This window comes from Gopherus flavomarginatus, chromosome 2 (genome assembly GCF_025201925.1).
Source record: "Gopherus flavomarginatus isolate rGopFla2 chromosome 2, rGopFla2.mat.asm, whole genome shotgun sequence".
NCBI classification, from domain to species: Eukaryota; Metazoa; Chordata; order Testudines; family Testudinidae; genus Gopherus; species Gopherus flavomarginatus.
In genome coordinates, this window is record NC_066618.1 from 85,531,409 (window position 1) to 85,555,644 (window position 24,236).

A 24,236-nucleotide genomic window follows, 5' to 3' on the forward strand; every position below is an offset into this window, starting at 1 on the left:
CACCCTTCTTCAAGACTCTGCTGAAGGAGAGCAGTTTTAAAATTGATCAGGGCTCTAGAAGAGCCCAGGAAGCAGTGACATCTCAGATACACAGGTCAGTGCATCCCCTGGTCTGAGCTAGCTTCCACAAGTACAACCTTCCTCCCCAGTGGATTTTCTACCTCCAAGGCAGTGTTGATAGAAGTTGGTGCAGACCTAGGTCTGAGTGCAGGTCAGTAGTTTGCTTTATGCATTGTAAGCACTAAATCAGGGTTTCTCAAACGGGTCACCACTTGTGTAGGGAAAGCCCCTGGTTGGCTGGCCAGTATGTTTACCTGCCCTGTCCGCAGGTCCAGCCAATTGAGGCTCCCACTGGCCACAGATTGCTGCTCCATGGCCATTGCTTCCAGCAGCTTCCATTGGCCTGGAGCCACGATCTGCTGGACCTGCAGACAGGGCAGGTAAACACACTGGCCCGGCCCACCAGGGGCTTTCCCTACACAAGCAGTGACCTGTTTGAGAAACCCTGCATTAAATCAAGGCAAAGCTCAAAGGTGGCTTTGCCTGTATTAAAGAAGAAAACAAAATCAGGCTTTCTACCTATTTCAGTAGATATTTAATTGAATAATCTTGTCTTTTGTAATCAGACACATACACTTAGAGCATCTTCTGAGAGGTGGCTACGATTTCCCAAAAAAATGTAGTGGCAACTTCTGCTGAAAAATTACTTGCCTGCCATTTTGTCATTAGAGAAACCACCGAGGGCCCTTAGTCAGTCAAAGCTCCCATTGACTTCAGTAAGAACTGCAGGTTGAGGCCTATAAACACGGAGAAATTCTTTGATAGGAAAGATCTTGGCCATACCTGAACCCTTATCCTACAGGAATTCCCATGAAAAGCAATATACATTTCATGTTTAGGACTATAGGTGTGCACTGTTAATTATCCCTGGGTTTTTCTTACGGTGTATTATCCCATTGAATGTTCTGGCATTGTTCAGTAGATGTTGCTCCCAAGCTGAGTGCTGTTCACTGATTGTGGCTCAGTGTGCACTTCTTGACTGAATGCTTTGATTTCCAGGTCCTGAGATTGATCCATTTTGGTATGTGGGACGTGGGGTCCGACCTATTGGCCGGTTTGGGAAAAGGCAGCTAAGGAGCAGCCACAAGAGCCTGAGACCTGGGATCAGCAGCCTGGAGCTGATTGTGAATGCTTTGCAGGAGCAAGAAGCACTGGATGCAGAAGATGATGGCTGGTGGTGATTCCCTTGTCAACTGCAGTAACTAAACTCAGTTACTTCTCTCATTTGCATTGAATTCTCTCTCTCCCCTCCCCACCTCCTCACATACATGTTAAAACTCTGTTTTGGTTCTGCTTTTTGCTTACATGTCCTTTGCCACAACTTTTGGTTTATTTCCTGTGTAAACTCCTTTTAAAAGAAGCACTCTCAGGTGGAAAGATCCAAATTGAAAAGTGATGCTGAATGCAAACTACGCTGTTCACACACTTCCACTCTTGCTCTGAACAAAGTATCCTCCCTCCTTCCCTCCCCCCATAAACTAATGCCACTGTGAAGGTAGCTCGGTGCAAGAACCAAAATATTTCCATGCTTGGAATCAACTCTGTATAAAACATGCTCTTCGTGCTAGCCTGCCAACAAACCTTTCTGTCATGTTTCAAAGTGACCTGTTAATGTTGGTTAAAAATAAACAATGGCTGGCTGAACTAAAACATTCTCAGTAATGTATTTACTGATATGAAATGTTAGTGCTTTCTGAGTATTTTCATATCACAATGACGTGGTTGTGATGCATGGCTTGGATTTATACACTGTACATTCCTGGCCCTTTAAAATGTCTGCTATCTTACAGGGTGTACTCTTCAAACAAGTGGGTTTTTTTTACTTGCTTATTTTGAAACAAACAAACAAACAAACCTCCCTTCTTAAGGACAGGGAGTTTAAAAGGCCCCAGGCTAGTTAAACTGTTAGGGTAGCTTTGTGCCATCATAGCACATAACCTACCACCCTCAGCAGCACAATGAGGCCAAAGACAGGTGAAGCTACTGGCTCATGTTCCTCTAGAACAGTGGTTTTTAATGTGTGGTCCACAGACCTTCTCAGGGTTTGCAGACTATACCTAAGATTTCCAAAGGGGTACATGCATCCAATTGAAATCTTTTGGGGTCTGCAAACGGAAAAATTTGTTATAGTAGTGGCTTTCAATCTTTTAATGGGGAAAGCTAAAAGTCACTGTTCAAGCATCATACCTAAAAAACTATCCTATTATATTGGATTGCATAAATAATCCATGATTGCTTGATTAATATGATCCATCACTATACTGGTATCTATGATTCTGTACTGGTTAATTCAAAACTTCTAATTAGCATTGCTCATATAATTATATACATTTAATCTTGATAAGCAACTCTTGCCACCAAAAATACATCAGATAAAATTATAAGCTAAATTGTAGCTCACAGTCAAAAAAAGACCATTCACTATTTAGCTAATGGACTAGAATTAAAACTTAGGCCGTAAAGACAGGACGCAGCTCCAGACATTTTGCTGCCCTAACCCCACGTCCCACATACATGCCTGCAGAAGGTCCTCCAAAGCTGCGGGACCAGCAGACCCTCCGCAGGCAAGCTGTCGAAAGCACCCTGCCTGCTACCCTAGCGGAGACCAGCAGAGCGCCCCCCCCCCCAGCTTGTTGTCCTAGGCACATGCTTGGAGCCCTGGTGCCTGGAGCCACCCCTGCCTAAAGAGTACTTCAGAAGATAATAGACCAAGCTTGTGTGTCTAGTTGTTGTCTTCATGAATCGCTGCCAAAGTAGCAGTGGTCGACTTAATCACAGCACATAAATTATCCAACTAACTTAATTCAAAGGCAGAAAAATGGACTGCCTGCCATCAGGAGGTGATTTTATTTTTACAGACTTGATTGTATTTCTCAGTTGTTTGATAAATAGTTTGTGTGAAGGAATTTGAGCCCTGGGCTTGTTTGTAGACTGCTTGCTATGCATATCCACTATTTGTTGCTCATATGAGGTGTGACCTGAGTCACATATTATTGCAGTTACCTTTTTTAGGAGTGTGTGGATAGCTTATGAACTAAGACTACTCCAGTTCTTAAAACCAAGCATTCCGACTTGTTAGACACAGCTATTGCTTGAATAATAATAAAAAGACAATCTACCAGCACCACAATGAAGCCTCTGTCACACCTATCTTAAAGATAGCAGGCTTTTAGATAACATGGTGTTTTGTCAGCATTATACAAAAACCTTCTGAATAGCTTAATCAAAAAGCTAGTTACAGTACCACACAATCCTATCAAATCTTGGCCACTGTGACCTGTTGAAGGAACAGTGTCTCCCCTCAATGGCTTCTTGGAATCACTCTGGTTCTGTTAACCTGCAAGGGTGTGTACTCTTAAAATAGATCCTTCATGTCACTGAGGTAGGTAGGGCCCAATATCAATGCAAGAGATAATGGAAATGTTCAGTTCCTGATGCTATTCTAGTTGCTAACTGCCAGCTAAGCTAAGACAGCTGTATCATAGGTGGGGGCAGGTATGTGAACTGAGCCAGAAATCCAGGGTTCTCACTATGGTCCTCATCCATTTGGCTGTTAAAATAAATCCACTATCAGCCTTGGTAGCTCCTGTGCCACTACAGAGAGAAAATTCAACAGCTCATATGGCCTTTGTAATGGAGTAGGGAAAACACTATACCAGAACTAGTCCCAACTTGGCCTGGGATTCCCACACAAGGTGAATACACTGGATCAGATGCTCAAGATTGTGCCACTGGTCCAGGCCTGATGAATTTAGAGTGGCACCAGCTGCTGGCTCTCAGTAAGTCATTCTGGTGGTCAGGGTTGACTGGAACTCAGCACTGCTGCACCCATACCCCTTATTTCTAAGGGGCTGGAAGATATGTACTGTATAACTGCTACTCAGGCTTTAGGTCAGTCAGGGGATTCTACTTCTGTGAGGAAAACCTTTAGAGAGCTGGTTGAGGCAGTTTTTTGCATGTACATATTTTTTTTCTGTGAAAGCATTCTGCAGCCATATTCTGACAGTTGACACTCACTTAAAGGAAGGCTTGTTATCCACAGCACTGTGAATATGAGCACCACTGAGGGGGACGACATTTCCCAAAGGAACAGGCCAAATGCAAACTACTCCCTGCTTGGCAATGCAGTAATCCACACTAAGAGTAGTGGCACTGACTGCCCACAGCATAGTGATGGAACAGTGCAAGCTACAGCAGTAAAAGCCTCAGACTGCACAATTCCAGCTGGGCTAGGAAAGTGATTCTCCTAATCATGAGGAGGACAGAGCCTGGGGTTTAGGACATATGTTATCACTTGCAAGAAAAAAAGCATGGGGGCAAGAACACAGACCAGAAAGATAAAAGTGAATGTGCTACCTACAAGGAACCTGCCACATGGCATGAAACTTGCATTGGACACATTAGAACAGAGAAATATGTATTTAGAGAGGTCCAAAGCCTGAGGTTACCCAACCCAGCTCATAAACCCCCACTGACATCTATGGGAATTTTGCCAGTTGAGGGACAGTATTTAGCACAATGTGCATATGGTTTAGAACAGGGGTAGGAAACCTATGGCACAGGTGCCAAAGGCAGCACTCAAGCTGATTTTCAGTGGCACTTACATTGCCTGGGTTCTAGCTACCAGTCTGAGGGGCTCCGCATTTTAATTTAATTTTAAATGAAGCTCCTTCTATATTTTGAAACCTTATTAATTTTACCTACAACAATAGTTTAGTTATATATTATAGACTTCTAGAAAGAGACCTTCTAAAAACATTAAAATGTATTACTGGCACGCAAAACCTTAAATTAGAGTGAATAAATGAAGACTCAGCACACCACTTCTGAAAGGTTGCCAACCCCTGGTTCAGAAGGATGTAATACATTTCTTAAAGGGCTCTTTTCTTTCTCCTCCAAAATCAGTCTGAAGGGAAGAGTACGTCTCTTTATCCCTCCGTGGCTAAATTGGTGCATTTCACACACTGGAATACTGCAGTCCTTTTCTGAGCTGTATAGCTGTGAAAGAACCAGTGGAGAAGTGATCATTTATGTACAGCAAGTTCCAATACTGCCAGGGTGGAGCACCTACCATACTACTCAAATGTATGGCAGTGCATTGCAGTCGCCACCTTTTCTGAGTAAAGTGCACAGAAATCCAAACAACAGGAGATTTATTTTCTTTTTTCTTTATGACTCAGGTCCCTGAAAAGGCATTCTTTTGCATAAATTGCTTTTACTCATAATTTCGCTTAACAATAATTCCTGGTGAATACGCAGATAACAACAACAAGGCAAGCTTTACTTTCACTCAGACTTAATCAAACAGATCATTATGTAGTCTTATTTTTTTAACCATTAAAATATTTTCATTTATAAAAATTAATCTAAATATAAATATTAACACTAAAGGTTGAAATCACTTGATGACAAAATCATTCTGTGTGTGCTATAACATGTTTTTATGATTTTTTTAACACGGTAAATTAAATCTTTGCACATATTTGGCACAAGTAAATCTGTAAAAATGCAAATACCATGTAGCGAGGTGGGGCAGAGTTTGTTTTGTTTTTTGTTTAGCAATATCTACACAATACACATTTTTGTCAAAGACGACTTAACACTGTAATAACAGTAGTTGCTTTTCATGCCTCTTATGGAAAACATCCTACTCCAAAGTCTGTTTTTGAAATCACACTAACAGAACAAAAGCCATTAATCTATTAAAATCAGTCATTTCTGAATTGATATTACATACACAGTATTAGCTTATTATTAGACAAATATGTAAACTGACCACTATTAGTGACATTTCATGACATGCATACTTGCATAAACAAAAATCTGGGAATGTATTGTACACACATAAGAGAACAGTCTACTGGATGGAGATTGAAAAATGTATTAGGCATCCTACTCTGTTTAATTGTCTTCATTAGATGGTGTGTGTATATATACACAAACACTCTATTTTTAAACATACTGGACCAAGTTCTGTCCTCAGACTTGTGCAAACAAATTGAAGATAATGAGGTCTGCAAGAAAATAATACAAGGCATAATTTAGCTCAGAATGACCATCCTGGGCTGGATCTTCAACTGGTGTAAATCACCATAATTCCACCAATATCAATGGAACTACAGGGATTTCCACCAGTAGGGGATATGGCCCTATGCTTTTAATTGGACCCAATTATTTTCAAATAATCGGATGATCCAATTGCACTGGTGAGGAGACTTCAAATTTGGATGGAAGTTCACACCGGACCCATTTATCTGGCTACTTTGACCAGGTCTGGGTGGGCTTGGACAAAATGGAAGCTGGATCTGACCCGCTCCTTACTTTTAGTAGTGCAGAATCCAAGCCTACTGATCAGATCTTGCTAAACTAAAACTATTCCATCTCTTTGATACACAGGCCTGAACTGCCAAAATGGCTACCTACAACATATGTCCAATTTTCAGTAGTGCTGAGCATCCGCAGTTACTAAGGAAGACATGGGAGCTGCGAACGCTCAGCATTTCTGACAACCAGGCTGCTCTTCTGTAGGTAGCCTAAATGTAGCTCAAGGTGCCTAAATGGAGGCACCCAAATTTGAACATGTTGACCATCATTTTTTGAATCAGTCAGAAGCTGTTTAATGTCCCCAACTTTTAAATTACTGCATATTTTAAAATTTATTTCTAAACCTCTGTGGTTAAATACACTAATCGCTCCTTAGGGTTCTGTACTGCCCACTGGTGGTCAGTACAAAGAGGTGCTACCCCTAGTGCAGCTTCAGGAGGCATTCTGGGATACAGGGAGAGCATGTCTGTTGCTACACTCCTGTATGGTGTGCGGCTCAGCACCCTCAGTGAACTGATCCTGCTCTGGGGGTCAGCATGGAAGGGGGAAGAACCATGGCCCCATCTCCTCTTTGCTTCCTTTAGATTACAGGGGAGAGCAGTCCCAGCGCTCCTCAGAGCAAAGAGACTACAATTCTGAAAGGCCCTTCCACGCAAAGAGAGGTGGCCCTCGTAGCACTCGTACAAGGGCCTTTTATAACTAGCCCTTAATGCTTAAAAATACGTTTCAGGAAGCACTTTCTTTGAACAATATCCAACACCCAGCATTGTTTTATTCTAATTTTGTAATCTTAAACATTTGATAAGATTAATTCAGAGATTCACCTGCTGAGTGTAACAAATATTTAGGACACTGCCTAAAATGGATTATGCTTCTAAGCATAGAGGTGCAAGGGGTTGATTTTGCAATAGTTTTCAGAAGCCAAAATAATGACTCAGAATTTATCTTTTTGTAGACATGATACATGCTCATCCCCCACCACAGTATGGTGGAATGTGCCAGCCTATCGCAAATGTAAACTGCTCCTTTAGCATCCAAACAGCCCAGGTCTGGAGATAGAATAATAACTCAGACAAAGTTACGCTATCAGCATACAGAGGGTCTTTTAGAAAATGATATTGGGACTGATCTGTAAACACTGAACTCAGTTTCAAACGTGCCAGCAAATATGGATCACAGGTTTGTTTTTGATCTTTCTCTTCACATGAAATATTGACCAACAATTATGGTTAAATTAAGTATACAAAAACATATTGTATTTTAAAGACAATATACTTTAGTACAATCAATGGGGGGAAAAAAGTGCATCTTAAAACATGGAGCCTTGCTTATGAAACTCAGTATCCTTTCTGGAGTCTCATGAAAACTTTAAGGCAGAGTTTCCATTAGCAGACCACAATGCTGGACAGCTTTCTCAGTGAGGTATCCAAACAAAGCCCTATTACTGAGGCATTGTGGGTTCTCAAGGGTCCGTTTCTATTGGACATATACAATGGCTGTTAAATAAAGGCACTATAGTGTACAGCCTTAGGCAGTATGTTATTGGCAGTAGTTTTGTAAGTCTAGTACATTACAGCAGATCCTATAGTTGGTTCCTAGAATGGAGAGAAAAGGAAAACATTAGCAAAAGATTTCATAATGACACAAAATGTATAGAGTACAATGCTGACAAGGCATTTTAAATGAAAGGGGACCATCAATGTTTTATTGCCAGGTGAAATATACCCCATGCAGTACAAAGACTTGTATACCACTTAAGTCTCCTCCTGATTGTTGAGATGAGCTGAGCTGCTTCTGTTGACAGTCTTTAGATTTGAACTCTGGGGGTGAAATCCTGGCCCCACTAAAGGTAAAAGCAAAACTCTCATTGACTTCAATGGGGCCATGATCTCAATTTGGGTGTCTGGGGCAAGGTGTTTTCCGCTCTTGGACTTGTTCCCCCATTGGCCTGCTAGAGATTATTGATCTTCATGGGATCAAATGGCCCATTTGTTTACATGGGGAGGAAATTCATCCTAAGCAGAGAGCCAGTAAATGATCTATGCACCACTTAACTCCCACTAAATCCCTATGCTGAGCATTTCCCCGTAAGCAGCTGAGATATGAAGAGAGTGTCTTCTATTGTATTATATTGTGGCATTGTTGCTGTCTGGGTCTGCCCCACAAGTTTGTGCTGTGGAGTGAATGTCTACTAATTCTGTCTGTTTTGACAGGATTTTTTTTGAAATGCTTTATATTTATAATTCTATAAACACACCCAGAGAACTTGCAGTAGGAGCGTGTTTATACATGTCAATGTAGTACAGACTAGACTAGGGCTTGTCTACACTTACCGGGGGTTCGACATGTGGTGATTGATGCATCGGTGGTCAATTTAGCGGGTCTTCACTAGACCCACTAAATCGACCACTGATTGCTCTCCGGTTGATTCCTATCCTCCACCTGAATGAGAAGTGCAAGAGGAGTCGATAGGAGAGCTTGAGCAAGTGAGTAATGGCTAGGGACAATCTAGTCTTAAATGAGTAATCTCTCTCTCTGTATTTCCTGCTCTTAACAGTTTTAACAAAGTCTGTTCTCAGATGTTACCATCAAGTCCTTGGCAGTGCTTTTTCTCTCTTTAGTTCTTTGTGTTAGAGATCCTTGGAGCATAAAGTTTCTGTTAAATGTTCTAACAGGAGTAACTGGAGAAGCATCAATATTTTCACCTGGGAGGGAAAAAATGGGAACATCCTTTACGTGACAACTTGAACCAAGCATCAGACTTGAAAAAGCAACTCTTCTAGTTCTTTAGAGACTTAAACCTAAGTTTTGAGGAAAGTTGGGTTTACTTTAAATGGAAACTGGAAGGCTGTGATATTGTAAGAGAGGTTTTTGGAATTATGAGACAGCATGGTTCACTATCAAGTGACTTCACTTCCATCAATGGAGTTACACTGCCATATGATTAGAGTAAAGCAGTGGTGAATCGGGTCCAGAAGTTGTCTGAGATAGGTATTTTCATACCACTGAAGAATTAAAAAAATTGGAAGGCACACACTGAAAACTTAGGAAACGTGGAGTAAACAAGAAAGCAAAGACAGATCTATCGCATGAAAATGTTCATATGTGTACACTATATCACCAGATAATGTCACTAAGCCAAAAGTTATAGATGAATTCAAGAGATACATTTCTTAAGATGATTTGGTGGCATGGCAAAAACGTGACACTGGGATGAAGGTAAATAAAAGAGACAGGCATGTTAGCTGGGTAGCTTCACCTTGTCCCTAAAACTTCCTATGCCCTCCAGCCTGGACTCGGCAAGGCACTTAGAGATGTGCTTAAATTAAGCTCACATTTAAATGTTTTATTAAATAGTGCTTTACTGGATTCAGGCCTTAATTACGCTTTTCCATGTGTATATAGTAAACTCTAATCAAGTGCATTGACTCTCCAGAAACTAGAAATATTTTTAAGACAAGAAATGGGATCTGTTGTCTCTGGCACAGGTGGCTTCCTGACACATGCGCCACATAATTCCAGAATAATGCTTTGAACTACAATTGTCCATCGCTAACTAGCAGAGCTGGTGCTTGGCATAAGCAGACTATGCAATTGCTTAGGGCCCCAAGCAGCTCAAAGGGGCCCCCCATTTGCTTTTTACTGCATGTTATATGGGGGCCCCCCAATGGGCTAGCACCATCTCTGCTAACTAGCATGCTGTGATTGCTCTGTCTGCTGATTCTAACCTTCACTCACTCCAAAATACCCTTTTTGGGATCTTTTCAGGTCACACAGTCATCATTTCTTATTTGCCATAGCCAGTCTTCTGCTCTTGACCCTATTGACGTATGGCACCAAATTAAATCAAATGGGCAAGTGAAAGCACCTTCCAAAGGGCCAAATCAGTATTTGATTTTATGTACATAACAGCTCTGGGGTACTGTTTATTCTCATTGTATTCACTTTGTAATTTAATTCCCCTTAGCTGCCCTCTTTAGGCTGTACACTATAGTTTAACCAGAAAGAGAACATAATAAATAAAATGAGTTGAATGAATTTTTTGGTGCACCTTTTACTGGTGGAGCTGGAAGCTTTCTCCTCTGCTGTCTTGATGTGTCTATTGTTTGCATCTGTGAAAAACACATAGGTTTTACTAAGCTTTAATTCAGAAAGAGGCAGAGTCTTCCCCCATGCAAAACTGCATAATGTTGTGGCACCTGCTTCATTTGCTTTTGATCCCGTTTTCTTGTCAGGTGAACACATGGAGCCACGTTCAAGCCTGCAACACTGAGAGCTGAAATTCTGCTCTCGATATCTGAAATCTTAAAGCAAAACAATAAATTAAAAAGAAACAAGGAGAGGGAGAAGTTTCAAAATTACTGTAAACACCACTAGTTAACGGCAAATGGAACTCATGCTCACATCCTCATCAATCAGAAATATAAAGAAAGAGACAATTGATTTCTTCTGTAGCTCTCAAAGACAATCTAATTGAGACATTGTGGACTGCTGTGTTCTTTAGTCATGAGTGCCAAAGGGAACATTCACATATTAGAAAAGATGATCGCTCATTACATGGAGTAAACGAATGATCTTGTGGCACTGTACTCACATTCTCTATGACTATGGACACTTTCCTACATTTGAAAAATACCCAGTACTCAATGACTCATGGCTGTGTAATTCTAACTTCATTCAAGTTGTGTTTTTAAAAGTTATGCTTAAAGCAGTGAATTTTGTACTGCATTTGCTATATCACATTGGTTCTTATTCCTTTGAACGCAGAACAAAGTGGTTTCTTTGTAACAACACCGAATTCTTCTACCTTAAACGTTCTGTAATTCATACTTCAAATACCTCAGTAAAGACAGGTTATTAAACCAACAAGCAAACAAATAGCCAAGTAAATAAGCTTTTGGGGAGAAAGCAGGCTGAAGTGGACATAGAGGAAACAAATTACGCAAAAGGGACAAAACTAATAGAGAAACGAGAAAACAGCCAGACAGATAACATGTGCAGGGGCACACTGATGACGATATTTTCACTGGGATCGATTGCTTTTTAACTGTTTTAAGTAAAAACTTATTTTCCTTCGACACCTTGTATGGCTGTCTTTTTTCCTATTTATATTTTACCATACGCTAAAGATTCAAGCCAATACAAAGAAAACATCATCCTTGGTTTTAAAGCTACTCAAGTCATTAAGGCAAATCCTGAGGTCTTAGTCCTTACACAAGCAACTGCTGCTGAATGAAGGCAATGCAAGTTTGCCTGTAAAAAAAATTGTAGTAAAGACCTCAGAATGTGCCACCCAGTATCTATCGGCACAGTGAAACAGTTCAGAAGGTTGTTCAGAACAGAGGTGGTACAATAGCACAGGCACATTATGTGACTGCAGTTCTCTCACTCTGGTGTATAAACACCACCTGATTTAATTTACTGCACAGAGTCCAACGTCTTTGCTGAATCTGAAGATGTACAGCATGCTGTCAATGGAACTTGGGCATGAATCAGCACCTATTGACATTAATGGGTGTTTTGCCAACCACTTCAGTAATAGCAGGATTAGAGCCAACATATCTAGTCCAAAGAAGGGGATTCCTCCTGCATGTGATGTAATATGGTCCAAGCTACACACACCCTGCTCAGCTGCTGCTATATGGATACATATTTTTGGATTATTAAAAGCGAAGTCCAGCTAATTAATCTATGTGGGTACAGACAGAATCTGTATAACAGTGATGACAAGATTGAATGAGTGAAATATTAATATATAAGGGCTAAGCATGAGAAAGGTAGTGAATTTCCTCACCTGAAGCTCTGCATGATGAACCTGTGCTGCTGCTGTTGCTACTTGATCCTCCAGATCCGCTAGTTCCGATTCTGCTGTAACACTGTTGATTTTGCGTGCTGCATCCTCTAATTCATTCAGCTGACCCTCTAACCCGTACACAGTGCCTGCTGTCAGGTACACCTAAGGATCCAAATCATGGTACAGAGTAAGTCAGATTTGTTTTTATTCATGGTGTAACTCAAAGAGACCACAGACTATTGGCAGCAAAAGATGAAAGCCAAAAAACCCCAAGACCCACATAATCTCTGCATTCACCACAGTTGTTATGAAATAGATCTGGTTGGAAATTTATTTTTTCCCTATGGAAAATTTCAACTTTTTGATGACAAATCAAAAATTTAAAAAACTTTAGACTGAAAATGAAAATTTTGAATTGGAATTGCCTCCACGGTACCTCCTGGAAGTTGTATGTTTGGATACCTCATGACCTCATTTTTCATTATGTGCAAGGCTACCTATCCTGCCTATATCTCCAATTATGCAACACAGTTTCTTACAGAAGTCCTGGCCGTGGTGGCTCATGGGAGATGTAGTCTGGCTGGGGAATCTGCCCCCTTGAGGAGAATAGGGGCAGGAGGCAGCCAAACTACAACTCCCATGAGGCACTACAGTGCTGTTTTGAAATGGAAATATTTTCAGCCAAAAACTGAAAACATTTTAGTTTTCAGATGTTTAGTTTTTTGATGAAAAGTTGAAATTTTAGCACAAACTGACAATTTAGTAAAAAGTTTTGTTTAAACCCCAATTTTCTGTCAAAAGCAGTTTAGATGGAAAATTTTCAACCAGCCCTACTATGAAATAACATTATCTACATATTTAAATTTAAAATAAAAATGTCTATACACAAAGTCAAGGTAGTCTGACAATTAAAATTCCACATAGGAATAATCACTCAGCAGAATATCAGCACTTAGACCCAGTACAATAAATTATCTTGATAATTAATCAAAGCAGCAGACTATACGCCATCCCACACCATCCAAAACTCATACCTTATCCCCCTCCACAAGCCTTTCCAAATAGATGGGGTTTGCAGTGTGTCTTGAAGATCAACCAATTAAGCTATTTGGATACAAAGTGTGTGTGGGGGGAATTCCATAGTTAAGGAGCCCTCTCAGAGAGCATTCAGTTAGCAGCTCCCTCTCTTCTGTAACATGGGGAGTTCCAGGTCAAGTGTCCTTTTTGACTGCAGCAGTGGCAAGGGAGAGAGCAAGATTCTCAAGCAGGCTGGTCCCAATTCATGTCAAGCTTTATATCTTAAATCTAATACCTTGCATTATACCTGGAGACCAAGAGGCAGGCAGTGCAGATCTCAGACCATGGTGTCATGTGTTTCCATTGAAACACAACACTTGCTAAGCAGGTTGCCACATTCTGCACTAGCTTCAGTTTCTGAATGAGTCTCAGGGGTACCCCCACGTACAGTGCATTAGCAGTCTGACCGTAGGGAGATAAAGGCATGGATAATTTGTCCTTAGTTATAAGATGTTTGGGATAAATAAATGTATCGCTACAATTCTGTCAGATCTAATTTTTAAAAGAATCTCCCCTGCACAGCAATCTCAGCTAGGGAGAAACCACTAATAGACCGTTTATTTCCTAGCCAACTATTCAGAGCGATCATCCATAATACACAGTGGTCTATTTACTTTCTTTCATCTTACTCTGAGAACAAAGTATGTTGTCCAGCTGTTGGGTTTTCTTGACAGGACACATGCATCCACCATGTAGTGCTCTGCCTAAATGTCTGCCAGTCCACATGACAATATTGCATCTTCTACCCATTCCCTAAATAACTAGCACGCAATCCCACCAGCCACTGTTGTTGCACAGTGGAAGGAAACGAAAGAATGCTGCCAAGTATTTCAGCATCCCTGAATGATCACATTGTTACAAAAATACCATGAGTGAAAAACATGGTGCAGCTGGGTTCTGGGTCCCACTGCTGAGCACTGCGCACGCAGGGAGAAGAGCCTCCAGCAGAAACGCCACTCGCCCTCACAGCAGCATCACTCCCTAACAGCCCACACAAGCCTCCCAACCTAGCAGCAACAGTACCAGCTTATGTTCCAAATTCCACAACTTTTTAATACAGTGGGGTGGGATACAATTTTGGGGACCTTTTGTGGGTCATCATGGACCAAAAGGGCTGGAGAACACTACATTAGATGTCATCATTTTCTAACTATTTGAACAAGATTGTGTTTTCCTTAAATCAAAATAATTTTAACCCTCATAATAAAAATAAATGGGGCATCTTGAATTGGTTGCCGTAGAGCAGTGGTTTTCAACATTTTTTTCATTTGCAGAATCCTAAAACATTTCAAATGGAGGTGCGGACCCCTTTGGAAATCTTAGACCACAGGTTGAAAACCATTGTTCTATGGTAACAACCACCTTTCATGGACCCCTTAGACATAGTCTGCGGACTCCCAGGGGTCTTTGGACCACAGGTTGAAAACCCGTCTTAAGAGTATAAACCTGTATTGTATATTTTTACACATGTGACTATGCTGATAAGCTAATACACCTTGTCCTGCACTAGGTGAATCTCCAAAATCACAAGTTTTAGCATGGAGGATAAATCCTTTAATAAGAAGTGACCTGCCTTGACATCTTGGTGGAAGCACCTAAGACACAAAAGGATGAATAAAAGATGAAAATTCTGATTTAAACAAGAATTTCCATGCTTTAGTGGGTTTTAAAAAAGCCCTTTCATTTCAAAGCAATTTCTTTGTGGTGCAACATTTCCTGCACAGTAATTTTAGATTAAAAAGAGACTGTATGTCTATATCTATATCTGACTTCTTTTCTGCTAAATACATCCATGCAGCTCACAAGAGGAGAAAGAGGAAAAAGGAAACATTTAATCAGCAAATCCTTCAGAAAGCTGAAGAAAAGATTCATTTAAATGTTATGGCAAAGTTCAATGTACAACAGGCTAAATTTTTCACAAAGAAAAAATGCTTACGGAAAACAGAACTGTTTGGAAAACAGGAAAACTTTGTGAAAAATGTTTTCTAACTCCTCCACCCTCAACTTTTGTTGAAATTTAATTTCACTGCAGATTTTCCAGTAAGCTCTAATGGGGAGAGTTTCAAAGTCACAGAGAGTAGAGAAGCACCCGAACCCCATTCATTTTCAATAGGAGTTGGGCTAACTCCTCTTTGTGCCTTTGAAAATCTCCCACTAAATTATGTATCTATAAATTTAAATGTATGAACCAAACTCAGCTATAAGTTAGCGGTGTGCAGCTCCCACTGAAGCACATGAGGCTGTTCCCATGTATCCGGCAGAAAAGTGTGCCCTTTTTTCTCCCCTTTGACTCATACACATAATTCCCACTAATTGTTAAGGAGAGTTACTCGTGATGGATAAAATCCTGAAGTCTCTTCTCAGGCCCAGATCATGTGCAGAGGGGATCCTGTGTGTGCAGATCTGCGCTCAGCCGCACTTGAGGAGATGGAGCAGCTGACTTGGTGGCACCAGTCCTGGATTTGCAGATGGCTCATCACAAGTCTGCACATGTATATATGAGGTGTGAAAACCTGGACCATTGAAGCCAGCTGAAGTTTAGACACTGATTTCCATGGGCCAGGATTTCACGTGGAGAGGGAGAGGATGGGCTGAGGCTGAGAGTGGGGACAATGTGCATCATCCCCTCTTGCAGCTTGCATGGCTTTTGCAGGAAAATGAAATCAGGCTGAGGTTGTATGCCTCTCTTGTGGAGCCACTCTGTGCTGGGGAACCCCTGTTAGAGGGCAATTCTGGGCAGTGCTGCAAGTGTGGGCAAGCTCTGGCACTGTGACCGGGGTTGTCCTGCCACAGCCGATGTGAATGCACAAGTCCCTGTGCCCCAAAGGATCCGGGGGTACCCTCTTGGAATTTAAGGGTGAAGGTCACTGTTTATTCCTTGGTGGGTGGGCAGGGAGCAAAAGAATGAGGAGGAAATCTTTTAAACTGGCATCCTCTTCGGATGCCTCTTGTGAACTGGGACAATCTGGCTTTCAGTTTTCACTCTGTTCTCATTCTCCCAGTCCTTAGTGCTCCAGGCAGGCACAGGAGTCAGCCCACTAGAGGATCCCAGTGCAGGATTAAGGCTTAAATCATTAAATATTTCAAGTGACTAAAACATCTACATTTCCTGACACTCTAAACTTGCTACTTCATTACACTGATTAATGCACTATAAAATCAATTGGACACTGGCAGGAAACTGATTTAAGGACACGCTGGCATCTCTGTTACACATGCTGTAGTTCAGTTTAATTTTCTGACACCCTTTCAAATGCATTCAAACTAAGAAGTATGGTTGGGGTGAAATTCACAAATTCGCAACCATGAGACTCTTTACATCACCGAGGTTCCAGGGTTGGGCTGCACAGGAGGAGCAACTACACAAGGGCCTGGATCACCAGGGTTCACGCCAACCTCAACACATAGGATGAGGGTATGTCTGCACTGTGGTTGGAAGCAAGCCTCATACTTCCGATAGCGCGGCTTGAGTCAGTAGAACTTGAGCTAGTGCACTCATAATAGCAATATGGACCTTCTGGCTCGCATTGGAGCTTGGGCTCTGAAATCTAGGGGATTGTAGAACCCCTGCCTGAGCCAAAATGTCCACACAGCTATTTTGGTGCACTATCGTGGCCCTGCTAACCCAAATCTCTATACCTAGGCTCCGAAGCTCACTCCCAGCTGCAGTGTAGACATATTCATAGATGGCAGCAGTTGCAGCAAGGTGGGGAACCAGTCAGAAGAATGGGTCATGGGATTGGTGAGCTCCAGTGCATTTGCAAGTGATGCTAATGGGCAGCAGCCACTATTCCAGATCACTGGCAAGAATAGCAGTTACGGGGAATGGACTAAAACACCAGAGCCCTGATAGCCTGGTCCCAGATAAGAAGGTGGGTGGCAGATTTAACTTTTAGTCCAGATTTATTTTTACTATTTGTATTATTAGGACACTGAGTCCCAAGCCTGGACCAGGATCCCACTGTGTTAGGTGCTGTACAAAAATATAGCAAAAAGACAGTGCCTGCCCCAAAGAACTTACAATCTAATATGGATGAAGTGAATTCACCCACTGGGAGGAGCTCCTTTCTTTATGGGTTTTCAGACAGAGTCAAACAGGTGTCTATTTCCTTTAATTGTTATAATAGGAATCCCAACTATCCCATTACACTTTAAAAATCACTAAAGAAGAGAAAATACAGTAGTTTAAATATCAGCTAAGACAGACTTAGGAGACGATCAAGAGGCATGAAAGAACTATTATTCACTTCAGGATACACCAGAACATTTAGTTAATGATGACTTACAAATAGCTAAATTCTTCCTTTGGGTGACGTTAGGTAGCACCTGCTCATTCAAAAGGGCAGAGGAATTTGATTCTTCTGAGGAAATGTTTTTTTTGGTATTTTTTAGGACTACTTTATGGTTTTCCAGTCTGCTCTATGTAATGGGTGCAGTACCTAGCTGCACCAGCCCAGAAGATGTGCCGGAGTGCCACAGATGTCCATTTCCCCTTACTCCAGGCTCTTCTCAGATCAGACTGGTATGTTGGGGGTGGAGGTGGAATCAAAGCTGCTCTTACTCCTTGCATGCCTGGATAGGTTCCTGCTTACCCTTTGTACCCTGACTTGATGTCCCAGGAGGTTGTGCCAGGGCCACCCCGGGGGGTGGGGGGACGGCAAGTGGGGCAATTTGCCCCAGGCTCTGCAGGGGCCCACACAAGAGTTTTTTGGGGCCCCTGGAGCAGGGTCCTTCACTCGCTCTGGGGGCCCCGGAAAACTCTGCTCTGGGTCTTCGGTGGCAATTCGGTGGCGGGGGGTCCTTCCGCTCCGAGACCCACCGCCGAAGTACCCCGAAGACCCGCAGCAGGGGGTCCTTCCACCCCGGGACCTGCCGCCGAAGTGCCAGGTCTTCGGCAGTAATTCAGCTGTGGGGGGGGTCTTTCTGCCCCAGGACCCACCGCCAAAGTGTCGGGTCTTTGGTGGCAATTAGGCGGCAGGAAGACCCCAGGCCCTTGAATCCTCTCGGCGGCCCTGGGTTGTACAGGGACAGAGATATTTTGCTTCCCGGTAAGCCACTCCACAGTTGTATACATCAGGCCACCACTTGACTTTAAGGGATTAAGTTTCTTTTTAGAGTAAGATAATTTTACAACAGCTATAAAACCCAACAGATGTTCAGTTTGTTCCTATTATTATGAATGTTTCCCAAACTGAATCTAAAAAATAAATAAAAAATAGCTGATGATACTTTCAAAACAAGTTTTTATTTTTAAAGCAGAAAATTAAAACTATACTCAACATGCTATTGCTTAGGTCAAAACATATCACATGCCACTTTTTTTTTCCTCTAAAGACGACAATTTGCTATATTTGACATTGATATCATACTCTTACATTTTCTTCCAAGGTGGTGAGCTGCTCATCGAGTCTGACAGGGTCTGTACCTAATGGAAATGCCCCTCTCCTGCTGTCATCTGCTGGGAAATCACAGGGACCGGTGGATTCTGCTATCAGTTCCTCTGTGGCATTGATGACTCTTAGGACCTCTGTAGATATGTTGCAGAGAGAGACAGCAGAGTACTTCTGTTTTGTTACAAGAGCAGATAGGGATAAACAACAGCATTATGTTAGGATGGAGATATAATTATGGTAAGAGTCTCTTATCTGTAGCTTTACTTTAAACATGCCTTCTAAAAGAATACCTAGGTGGTTCATATGAAAAAAGAGGTTAAGCCATATACTTTAAATAGTCAAACACACACACAAAATAACTCTTCCTAGGTTAGGGCTCAAATGACAAGGACCAAACTCTATCCCCAAATGTGAACCACACATATCACTCCCTTTGAAATCAGTGGGAGCTGAATGTGCCTATTTGGTGGCAGAATTTATAATCAGATTTTAAAAACTTGCCCTCTCATACGTTAGGTACCTGCAAATAACTGGGATCATTAATTTATGGGCCCAAAGGAGGATATATAAACATCTATCTTACTGTCCCCACAAATAAGGAAGTGCCATCCTCATTTGACTATTAAAATAATAGTTTTCTAGGAGCTGTTCCTCAATTATTTGTCAGCCTCCCAAAAAAGAAGCTAAATTAAGGACACTTTAAAAATCAGCATCAAAATATTTGTCTGCTTCCTATATTTACTAACTAAATTACTTTAACTAGCATGGAAAATTGTGTATCCTCTCCAACCCTGTTCTACTGAGTCCTGTTTGCATATTCAATGGAACTTATTCTGATTAGTCTTACATTGGTTTTAGACCAGTGTAACTTTGACAACAATAAAGTTACACATGATTTACACCAGGATGAGAGGATAATTAGGACTAGTGAAGACAGGAACTAAATCTGATATTGTAAATGCGTAGGGCTTGATCTAAAGTTTACTGAACTAAATGCAGATACTCCCACTGACTTCACATTGAAGCACATGGGAATACTTCAGTGCAACTACTCACAGGAGTAAGTGTTTGACAGGTCAGTCCTTAAATGTAATTATTAATTCCCAATCCTGCAAACATTACGCATGTGTGTTATGGGACTCCTCCTGTGTAAATTTACCCACATGCAAAGTGTCTAGGATAAGAACTAATGATGGTTAAATAGTGGAAATATTTAATCTATTGACTTTACATATAGTAATGTGTTTACACGACTGTCATTTACTAAAAGTAAGTCACATTAAACTTTCACATTCAATGGGGAACAGCAGAAATAATTTTCTTTTGTTTCCTGCAAACTCTGGTGCATTTATGTTACAGTAACTCTTATGTTATTTCTTTTTAACTAAATTAGCTGTACATTTAAAAAAAACCAAACCCATTTATCTACATGTCAGATGAGGCCAGTATTGAAAACTTGCTTTTTTTTTTTTTTTTCAGACCATGTCTGGATTCATCCCTTGTACACATACATTAGGTCATCTTTAGTTCTGTTATTCAGTTAAATTACAAGGAAAAATTAGAGGCCTGAGATTAAAGAGAATGAGAACAAAAGCAAAGCCAATTTGTTAACAGGTCACAGGTCGGCAGGTTGTCAGGGAGGCGAGAGACAGAGTCATTAACAGGCAGGATAAAGGACACTCTGTACAGAGCGGAAATACTTGAATCACAAAGCGTTACCTGCATCTCTCTTAAGATTCTAGTGTTTTCTCCATTTATTTTTAGAAGTGCCAATTAGGTTAAAATAGATCAATAATAATACAGGAGGGAGGAGGAAATCAATGTTACTTTGCTTTTATTATTTGCCTTCACAAGCATCTTTTCTTGTTCTAGCCTATTCATTAAGACAAAAAGGGATTCTGGATAGACATCTTGAATTTTCTTCAAAGTATACAGCATTGACATATGTTCCAAGCAATTGCAGATCTGAATTCAGTGTTTATTTTTTCATGAAATCTGTAGCACTTACTGCTATTATGGATCATTTATAAAATTCCAGCTCTTTATAGAGTTTTTCAGTCTAAGTTGCTGCGAGCATGTCTACACGGGGAGATAGTGATCAGAACAGCTATTCTGCAATAGCTCTTCTGGAATAGCTCCCTGTGTGGCCATTATTATAAGTTATAATACACTATTCACAGGCACCAACTTTCCAAAATGCGGGGGTGGTGGTGGTGGAGAGGGTGCTCGACCCACGGCTCTGCCCCAGGCCCCGCCACCAACTCCCCGCCTCACCTCTTCCTGCCCAGTTCCGCCCCTCCCCCAGTGCAGCATGTCCTTGCTTTCCCCCCTTCCTCCTCCCTCCCAGCATGCCGCGAAACAGCTGATTGCAGTGGGCAGAAGGTGTGGGGAGGAAGGCGAAGGAACTGATCAGCGGGGCCCGCTGGTGGGTAGGAAACAACGGGGGGAGCTAATAAGGGGGCTGCCAGTAGGTGCTAAGTACTCACCATTTTTTCCCTGTGGGTGCTCCAGCCCCGGAGCACCCACAGAGTCGGCACCTGTGACACAATTATATAATTATAATAAAAGTGCCTTTTTCTGATGTAGCTTAATCTGTTCCAAAGTGTATTAAGCTAAATCGGAAAAAGGCACTCTTATTGTGGAATAAGAGTATCCAAGACAGGCCCTAAGAAGTCAAGATTTGAAGCAAAACACTACTTGTTCAGTACATTACTGACCAAAAAAAATTTTCAAATTTAATGGCAGCTGTAGTACTGCTGCTTTTTAAAATTGTAGATCTGCCCCAAAATCAGTATATCCAAAGCAGCAGCAAATCCTAGAAACTGCCTTGAAAGTAGTACTGAACGTTTAGGATGTGTGACAGAGTCTGTGAATGTATCTTGAGAATACAGTAGTTGGACAGGAGTAATAGATTCCATCACTTCCTATTTTTCTCTAGAAGGTCCTGGAGAATCTACTCAAGCCGTATAAGAATGCTGCAATGTTTGATTTCAAAGAAATGATTACATGTAAACAAAAATCTGTTTCCCTTTAAATTAAAATATTTCTGATTACTACATTCTCTAAAAATTTTCAAAAACAATAATTAAATTCAGTCTAAACTTCATGAAAATGTCTCAGTGAAGGGCATTTACAACTCACCTTTCTCCTGGCCTGCATTTTGAAGAAAATTGATGGTAAGGTTTAATAACTGCCAAACAGAGATATCACAACCAAATGTTAGGGAGTTTAGGATCCCCTGTGAGCTCTTAGGCCCAACCAGGAAATGCTCCCTGCTTGATCACATTTTCCTCCATTTTTTTGGAGCATCTACAGAGCTGGTCAAAATGATTCCAGTTTCAAAATGTCAAATTTCCAAAATCGGGGTTGTGAAGGGGCAGGAGAACACCCAGAAAATTCTTTTGTGAAAATGGTCATGACTTTTTATTCCTAGTTTTTTTGACCTGCTGTTGTGTATGAAAAGGAGTTTCTGGGGCGTTCTCCAGGCAGCTGCAGGAGGTGGACATCAGGAGGTAGACCAACAGCTCTGATTGTGAGGCCGCAGGAAACTGCAGGGCTCCCTGGAGCTGGTAGGGACTGTAGCTGGGAAGAATGGAAGGCAACTCTAAATCTCATGTTAATGAGGGTCAAGTCACACACGAGTATCCCTCCCCTACCAAAATATGAACATGAGAAAAGACACCCTTGAAATCCAGAGATAACAGACAAGGGATTCAGGGTCCCTCACCTCTCTAGCGATCTACCTGCCTGGGATTGCTGATCCTGGATGCTAACGACTCTATTGACCACTCTCTTTAAAACATCTCTGTATGAGAGGGAGTCAAAACAAGAGGGAGTAGGGAGGGCAAAGTCCTATTTTAATTAATGGTGCAGATATCCAATCAATTTTGATGCGACCATATCTACAAGAAAGAAAAAATAAACATGAAATTACAGCTCACAGAATGATGCTATTATCAGTGAGGGCCATTTACTGTCCTCAACCAGTGGAAGAAACAGTGATGTCAATGGGAGTTCCATTCATGGGCTGTGTAATGACAATATTATTCTCAAGCTAGCGGCACAGTGTATTATGGAAACATCATTTAAAGTTCCATTTTTAAGGTTGCATTAAAGTTTGCACTTGGAGCAGAGGTTCAATCTCTTTTTTCTTTTAATATATGAAGGGTACAGAGTATCCTCCTTAAAATTACAGTACTTCCCTTTGGATAGAGAACAAACATCCTGATATTAAGGAAGCTGACAGGAGCAGCAGCTGCTTGATGAAGGCCTTGATCCTGCAAACATCTGAGCATGTGCTACACTTAAAAACATGTGAGTAGTCCCACTGAAATCAATAGGAGTAGTAATGTATGTAAAAGAAAGCACATTCATATGAGCTTTTACAGGACCAAGGTCTGACTGCTGATCTCATAAAGCTGATCCAAAGGCCACCGAAGTCAAGGAGTGTCTTTACATTCGGTTCATTGGGTTTTGATCATGCCTTCATAGATTGTAAGCTTTTAGGGGCAGGGACCATATCTTCATATGTGATTGTAAAGTGCCTAGCAATCTAGACTCAATCCTGATCTGAGGATTTCTAGGCACTAATGTGATAACAGACTATTCACTAACATCATGACAAGAAAGGCTATCGTTCATAACATTGCATTTACACATGGCTGAGGATTTTACTAAGAAAGAGAAAGATGTCTGAGCAGTACATGGAATCCTCAAACATGGCATGATCCCTGGACACATTTGGTCAGACCCTCAATGGAGCTACACTGATTTACACCAGCAGAGGATCTGGACTGCAATCACCAATGTCCATACTAAGAGTGAATATTTTAGGGGTACCTATGAGATTAGTTTCCTTTGTAAAAAAAAATATCGAAAAGCTATGGGACACAAACAATCTCCTAAAATTCATAGACACATACCCAGCCTAGGCATGTTTGTAGGTGGACATTTCAAACTGATAAAATGCTCTCTTGGCGGACATTTGTTATATGCCTCATTCATTGTGTCACTGGAAGAAGGGTCATCATTACCTCCTACAGGTGATTCAGAAAGACAGCCATCATGCCGTGATAAAGTCCCTCACATCTGCCTTGTCTCATAGTCAAATAACTAATACGGGTGAGCCAGACACGGAAGCAATCTGTATTACAAATATATAGCGCAGAACAACTAAACACAACCATGATTTGGAAGCACTAGGCCAGATTCTGATCTCAGCTATACTGGCATAAATCTGGAGTAACACCACTGATTTCAACGGCATTCAATGGAATTACTCTGAAATTTAACATCTGTACTTGAAATCAGAATCTGCTCCATTGAGTTTGAGATAATTTAAGACAATCGGAGCGGGGGTGGGGGTAAGGAAATACAGGCCTTGAATATGTTCTTTTGCTTAATTAATGTCCACATTTTTACAATATTGCAACTCTTTATTGTGTTTTTAAATTTATATCAAGGGCACTCAGAGCTCTGGATGGATGTTCATTGGTGAGGAGTTTTAAATCTAATGAAATAACACAATATATATAAAGAAAACACCAGCATCTAATTCTTAGGCAATTTTTCATCCTTCTTTCAATTTG

The 24,236-nt window shown here is 41.2% G+C and overlaps 1 protein-coding gene across 3 annotated transcripts in view; it reads right to left on the minus strand.

Moving 5' to 3' along the window:
- Positions 1-5,196: 5,196 nt before the first annotated feature.
- MYRIP (myosin VIIA and Rab interacting protein) overlaps positions 5,197-24,236 on the minus strand; it is a 90,885-nt gene continuing 71,845 nt past the window's right edge. For 2 of the 3 annotated variants that reach the window (XM_050937991.1, XM_050937989.1), the window contains exons 9-14: positions 18,631-18,819; positions 12,179-12,340; positions 10,584-10,688; positions 10,436-10,496; positions 8,971-9,089; positions 5,197-7,979 (exon numbers count right to left, since the gene is read on the minus strand). In XM_050937991.1, coding sequence (XP_050793948.1) covers positions 7,947-7,979; positions 8,971-9,089; positions 10,436-10,496; positions 10,584-10,688; positions 12,179-12,340; positions 18,631-18,819 — 669 coding nt within the window. In that variant the 3' untranslated portion in view covers positions 5,197-7,946. The remainder of the gene's footprint in view (positions 7,980-8,970; positions 9,090-10,435; positions 10,497-10,583; positions 10,689-12,178; positions 12,341-18,630; positions 18,820-24,236) is intronic. The other variant, XM_050937990.1, reaches the window with a different exon arrangement.